Source organism: Notolepis coatsorum, assembly GCF_963971535.1.
Source record: "Notolepis coatsorum genome assembly, chromosome: 16".
Lineage (NCBI taxonomy): Eukaryota > Metazoa > Chordata > Actinopteri > Aulopiformes > Paralepididae > Notolepis > Notolepis coatsorum.
Window position 1 is genome coordinate 7,808,002 of NC_140180.1, and position 6,847 is coordinate 7,814,848.

Below are 6,847 nucleotides of genomic sequence, written 5' to 3' on the forward strand. Positions count from 1 at the left end.
TATATTTATCGAATTTCCAATTGATAAATTGTATATTTATTTACATTTAATAATTCAGCTCAGTGGTTCTCAAACTATGGGTCGCGACCCAAATTGGGGTAGGTGACAGTAAAAAAAAGAAATTATAAAACTTTATTCTAATTTTTATATATATGTTCTGGCACCATATTTTGGCTAAATATGCCTCGTTTTATAAATGTGTATTGATAACATAGTGCTGTAATAAAATAGTCTAATAAATATGCATGATCAAGTTCAACAACGTGTGCTTTTATTTTGATATTCCTTAATTCCACGTTGAAATTACGCAATACATTAAGCGTGGGGTCCCCAAAGAAAATCAGAAATAAAATGGGGTCACGGTATGAAAAAGTTTGAGAACCCCTTTAGCTGATACTTTTATCCAAAGCGACTTATACGTTCTGTACAACTCCCTGTCAGCAGGAAGGGTACAACATTAAACATTAAAACCACAAGTGGAGCTAAAGGTTTTCACCTGTCGATCCTCGGATAAGCGGCTTGCGTCCGGCCTCCAGAACGAACCGCTTCTCCGCCTGGCCCGCGGTGTTCCTGGCCACGCAGCGGTAGACGCCCTTATCGCCGGGGACCGGCCGGACGATCTGCAACGTCCCGTTCCCCAGATGGTGCACGAAGCGCTGAAGCCTGGCGCCCGGCGACAACGCCGTCCCGTCGGGTAAGACCCAGGCGAACTCCGGGTTGGGTTTCCCACGGGCCAGGCACTCCAGGCTCACGTCCCCTCCCTCCGGCTTTATGGGTAAGAACTCGATGTTCGGCGCGGCGAAGCTGGGCTTCTCCGCCAGCGAGGACACCTCCAGCTCCACGGCGAGAGAGGCTTCGCCCAGGCGGTTCTCCGCCAGACACACGTACTTCCCCTCGTCGGCCTTCCTCACGCCGCGCAGCTCCAGGCTGCCGTTGCGGTGAACTTGGAAGCGTCCGCCCAGGTAAGGCGTCGGCAGCGACAGTCCGTAGGGAGTGGCCCAGGAGATCCTGGGTTCGGGCTTTCCTTCCGCCGGGCAGTTGAGCAGAGCCGTCTGGTAGAACACCGCCTGGACGCGGTGGCCGCTCCGCCCTCCCGCCGCTACGACGAGCGGCTTTCTGTCCCGCGCCCCCAGCGTCACGTACTTCACGTCGTCGCCGCCGGCGGGATTGTGCGCCACGCAAGTGTACTTCCCTTCGTCGGTTAGCCTCACCCGTTTAACCACTAAGGTGCCGTCCCCCAACACTTTGTACCTGTCGTCCGAGGACACGGCTATGACGTCGCGACCCGGTGAAAACCACACGATGCTGGGTCTCGGGTCCCCGGCGGCCCGGCAGAGCAGCTCAGCGGCCTCCCCCAGGCCGACGGTCACCACCAGCGACTGGGACTTGGGAGCGACCCGGACGCTGACCTTCCGCTGGTCCGCTCCCAGCTGGTTCTTGGCGTGGCAGGTGTAGTCTCCCTCGTCCTTCTGGCCCATCTGCTGGAGCAACAGCGTCCCGTTGTCGAAGATGATGTAGCGGCGATTCCTCTGGAGGCCGCTGTCGTCCGACTGGAGGGCGTTGTTGATCAGGGTGCCGTCCGGCAGCGCCCAGGACACCTCTGGATCGGGGAGACCCGTCGCCACACAGTCCACCTAGTGGAGAGACGGGGGACAGATGAAGATGGAACTCCCTCCCCTAAGTTCATCAGAGACTCCCCCACACTCTCCACCTCCACATCCCGCCTCAAAACCCACCTGTTCTCCCTAGCCTTCAACCTCCCCCACCCATAACCCCCCCCCATCCAACCTGTTTGATGTTTGTTACTGTGGCTCTATGTTTCTGTGTATCTCATGCTGTTTCCCTGTTTCCCCCGTGGTCTTATGTTCCTTTTCTGTTTCTTTGTTTTACTTTGTTTCTCTGCCTATTGTCAGCGACTTCGGGTTCTTGAGAAGCGCTATATAAATAAAATGAATTATTATTATTATTATTATTATGAATGAATGGACGGATGGATGGATGGATGGATGGATGGATGGATGGATGGATGGATGGATGGATGGATGGATGGATGGATGGATTGAGGGTTAGAGTTTTTCTTTCTTTTTATCTATCTTTTTAGAAATATAATTAGGAAGAAGAAGAAGGTTTTTTTAATTTATTTATTTATTTTCTGGATAGATGATAGATTGATTGATTGATGGATGGATAGATGGATGGAGGGTTAGGGGTTTTCTTTCTTTCATTCTATCTATCTATCTATCTATCTATCTATCTATCTATCTATCTATCTATCTATCTATCTATCTATCTATCTATCTATCTATCTATCTATCTATCTATCTATCTATCTATCTATCTATCTATCCATCCTTGAGGAGGACTGACCTGGAAGTTGTCTCCAGACGTGACCCTGGTCTGAGTCGTGCCAAGATGTTCAATCCTGGGAGGGGTCATCAATACCTCCACCTGATAAATAAACAACCAATAATCAATACCTCTGACAGATAGACATCCACCAAACCTTGTCCAACCCCAGCTGAGACGGGCTTGTTGTTGAAGTTGAACATGTAATAACCAGTGAATAATGTAATGTTATTGTAATGTAATAATAACCAGTGAATAATGTGATTTTACTGTAATGTAATAACCAGTGAATAATGTAATATTATTGTAATGTAATAACCAGTGAATAATGTGATGTTACTGTAATGTAATAACCAGTGAATAATGTGATGTTATTGTAATGTAATAACAGTGAATAATGTAATGTTATTGTAATGTAATAACAAGTGAATAATGTGATGTTATTGTAATGTAATAACCAGTGAATAATGTGATGTTACTGTAATGTAATAACCAGTGAATAATGTAATGTTATTGTAATGTAATAACCAGTAAATAATGTGATGTTACTGTAATGTAATAACCAGTGAATAATGTAATGTTATTGTAATGTAATAACCAGTGAATAATGTGATGTTATTGTAATGTATTAACCAGTTACTAATGTGATGTTATTGTAATGTAATAACCAGTGAATAATGTAATGTTATTGTAATGTAATAACAAGTGAATAATGTGATGTTATTGTAATGTAATAACCAGTGAATAATGTGATGTTACTGTAATGTAATAACCAGTGAATAATGTAATGTTATTGTAATGTAATAACCAGTAAATAATGTGATGTTACTGTAATGTAATAACCAGTGAATAATGTAATGTTATTGTAATGTAATAACCAGTGAATAATGTGATGTTATTGTAATGTAATAACCAGTTACTAATGTGATGTTATTGTAATGTAATAACCAGTGGATAATGTGATGTTATTGTAATGTAATAACCAGTGAATAATGTAATGTTATTGTAATGTAATAACCAGTGAATAATGTGATGTTATTGTAATGTAATAACCAGTGAATACGGTGATGTTATTGTAATGTAATAACCAGTGAATAATGTGATGTTACTGTAATGTAATAACCAGTGAATAATGTGATGTTATTGTAATGTAATAACCAGTGAATAAGGTGATGTTATTGTAATGTAATAACCAGTGAATAATGTGATGTTATTGTAATGTAATAACCAGTGGATAATGTAATGTTATTGTAATGTAATAACCAGTGAATAAGGTGATGTTATTGTAATGTAATAACCAGTTACTAATGTGATGTTATTGTAATGTAATAACCAGTGAATAGTGTGATGTTATTGTAATTTAATAACCAGTGAATAAGGTGATGTTATTGTAATGTAATAACCAGTGAATAATGTAATATTATTGTAATGTAATAACCAGTGAATAAGGTGATGTTATTGTAATGTAATAATAACCAGTGAATAATGTAATATTATTGTAATGTAATAACTAATAACCAGTGAATAATGTAATGTTATTGTAATGTAATAACCAGTGAATAATGTAATGTTATTGTAATGTAATAACCAGTGAATAATGTGATGTTATTGTAATGTAATAACCAGTGAATACGGTGATGTTATTGTAATGTAATAACCAGTGAATAATGTGATGTTACTGTAATGTAATAACCAGTGAATAATGTGATGTTATTGTAATGTAATAACCAGTGAATAAGGTGATGTTATTGTAATGTAATAACCAGTGAATAATGTGATGTTATTGTAATGTAATAACCAGTGGATAATGTAATGTTATTGTAATGTAATAACCAGTGAATAAGGTGATGTTATTGTAATGTAATAACCAGTTACTAATGTGATGTTATTGTAATGTAATAACCAGTGAATAATGTGATGTTATTGTAATTTAATAACCAGTGAATAAGGTGATGTTATTGTAATGTAATAACCAGTGAATAATGTAATATTATTGTAATGTAATAACCAGTGAATAAGGTGATGTTATTGTAATGTAATAATAACCAGTGAATAATGTAATATTATTGTAATGTAATAACTAATAACCAGTGAATAATGTAATGTTATTGTAATGTAATAACCAGTGAATAATGTAATGTTATTGTAATGTAATAACCAGTGAATAATGTGATGTTATTGTAATTTAATAATAACCAGTGAATAATGTGATGTTATTGTAATGTAATAACCAGTGAATAATGTGATGTTATTGTAATGTAATACCCAGTGAATAAGGTGATGTTATTGTAATGTAATAACCTGTTACCAATGTGATGTTATTGTAATGTAATAACCAGTGAATAATGTGATGTTATTGTAATGTAATAACCAGTGAATAATGTGATGTTATTGTAATGTAATAACCAGTGAATAATGTGATGTTATTGTAATGTAATAACCAGTTACTAATGTGATGTTATTGTAATGTAATAACCAGTGAATAATGTAATGTTATTGTAATGTAATAGCCAGTGAATAATGTAATGTTATTGTAATGTAATAACCAGTGAATAATGTAATGTTATTGTAATGTAATAACCAGTGAATAATGTGATGTTATTGTAATGTAATAACCAGTGAATAATGTGATGTTATTGTAATGTAATAACCAGTGAATAATGTGATGTTATTGTAATGTAATAACCAGTGAATAAGGTGATGTTATTGTAATGTAATAACCAGTGGATAATGTGATGTTATTGTAATGTAATAACCAGTTACTAATGTGATGTTATTGTAATGTAATATCAGTGAATAATGTAATGTTATTGTAATGTAATAATAACCAGTGAATAATGTGATGTTATTGTAATGTAATAACCAGTGAATAATGTGATGTTATTGTAATGTAATAACCAGTGGATAATGTGATGTTATTGTAATGTAATAACCAGTGAATAATGTAATGTTATTGTAATGTAATAACCAGTGAATAATGTGATGTTATTGTAATGTAATAACCAGTGAATACGGTGATGTTATTGTAATGTAATAACCAGTGAATAATGTGATGTTACTGTAATGTAATAACCAGTTAATAATGTGATGTTATTGTAATGTAATAACCAGTGAATAAGGTGATGTTATTGTAATGTAATAACCAGTGAATAATGTGATGTTATTGTAATGTAATAACCAGTGGATAATGTAATGTTATTGTAATGTAATAACCAGTGAATAAGGTGATGTTATTGTAATGTAATAACCAGTTACTAATGTGATGTTATTGTAATGTAATAACCAGTGAATAATGTGATGTTATTGTAATTTAATAACCAGTGAATAAGGTGATGTTATTGTAATGTAATAACCAGTGAATAATGTAATATTATTGTAATGTAATAACCAGTGAATAAGGTGATGTTATTGTAATGTAATAATAACCAGTGAATAATGTAATATTATTGTAATGTAATAACTAATAACCAGTGAATAATGTAATGTTATTGTAATGTAATAACCAGTGAATAATGTAATGTTATTGTAATGTAATAACCAGTGAATAATGTGATGTTATTGTAATTTAATAATAACCAGTGAATAATGTGATGTTATTGTAATGTAATAACCAGTGAATAATGTGATGTTATTGTAATGTAATACCCAGTGAATAAGGTGATGTTATTGTAATGTAATAACCTGTTACCAATGTGATGTTATTGTAATGTAATAACCAGTGAATAATGTGATGTTATTGTAATGTAATAACCAGTGAATAATGTGATGTTATTGTAATGTAATAACCAGTGAATAATGTGATGTTATTGTAATGTAATAACCAGTTACTAATGTGATGTTATTGTAATGTAATAACCAGTGAATAATGTAATGTTATTGTAATGTAATAACCAGTGAATAATGTAATGTTATTGTAATGTAATAACCAGTGAATAATGTAATGTTATTGTAATGTAATAACCAGTGAATAATGTGATGTTATTGTAATGTAATAACCAGTGAATAATGTGATGTTATTGTAATGTAATAACCAGTGAATAATGTGATGTTATTGTAATGTAATAACCAGTGAATAAGGTGATGTTATTGTAATGTAATAACCAGTGGATAATGTGATGTTATTGTAATGTAATAACCAGTTACTAATGTGATGTTATTGTAATGTAATATCAGTGAATAATGTAATGTTATTGTAATGTAATAATAACCAGTGAATAATGTGATGTTATTGTAATGTAATAACCAGTGAATAATGTGATGTTATTGTAATGTAATAACCAGTGAATAATGTGATGTTATTGTAATGTAATAACCAGTGAATAATGTAATGTTATTGTAATGTAATAATAACCAGTGAATAATGTAATGTTATTGTAATGTAATAACCAGTGAATAATGTGATGTTATTGTAATGTAATAACCAGTGAATAATGTGATGTTATTGTAATGTAATAACCAGTGAATAATGTGATGTTACTGTAATGTAATAACCAGTGAATAA

At 34.7% G+C, this 6,847-nt stretch overlaps 1 protein-coding gene across 1 annotated transcript in view; it reads right to left on the reverse strand.

The window, feature by feature from the left end:
* Positions 1–6,847, reverse strand: part of LOC311242532 (matrix-remodeling-associated protein 5) — a 79,043-nt gene that overhangs the window by 2,253 nt on the left and 69,943 nt on the right. Inside the window, exons 16-17 of the mRNA XM_084331490.1 lie at positions 2,368–2,448; positions 497–1,634 (exon numbers count right to left, since the gene is read on the reverse strand). Coding sequence (XP_084187616.1) covers positions 497–1,634; positions 2,368–2,448 — 1,219 coding nt within the window. The remainder of the gene's footprint in view (positions 1–496; positions 1,635–2,367; positions 2,449–6,847) is intronic.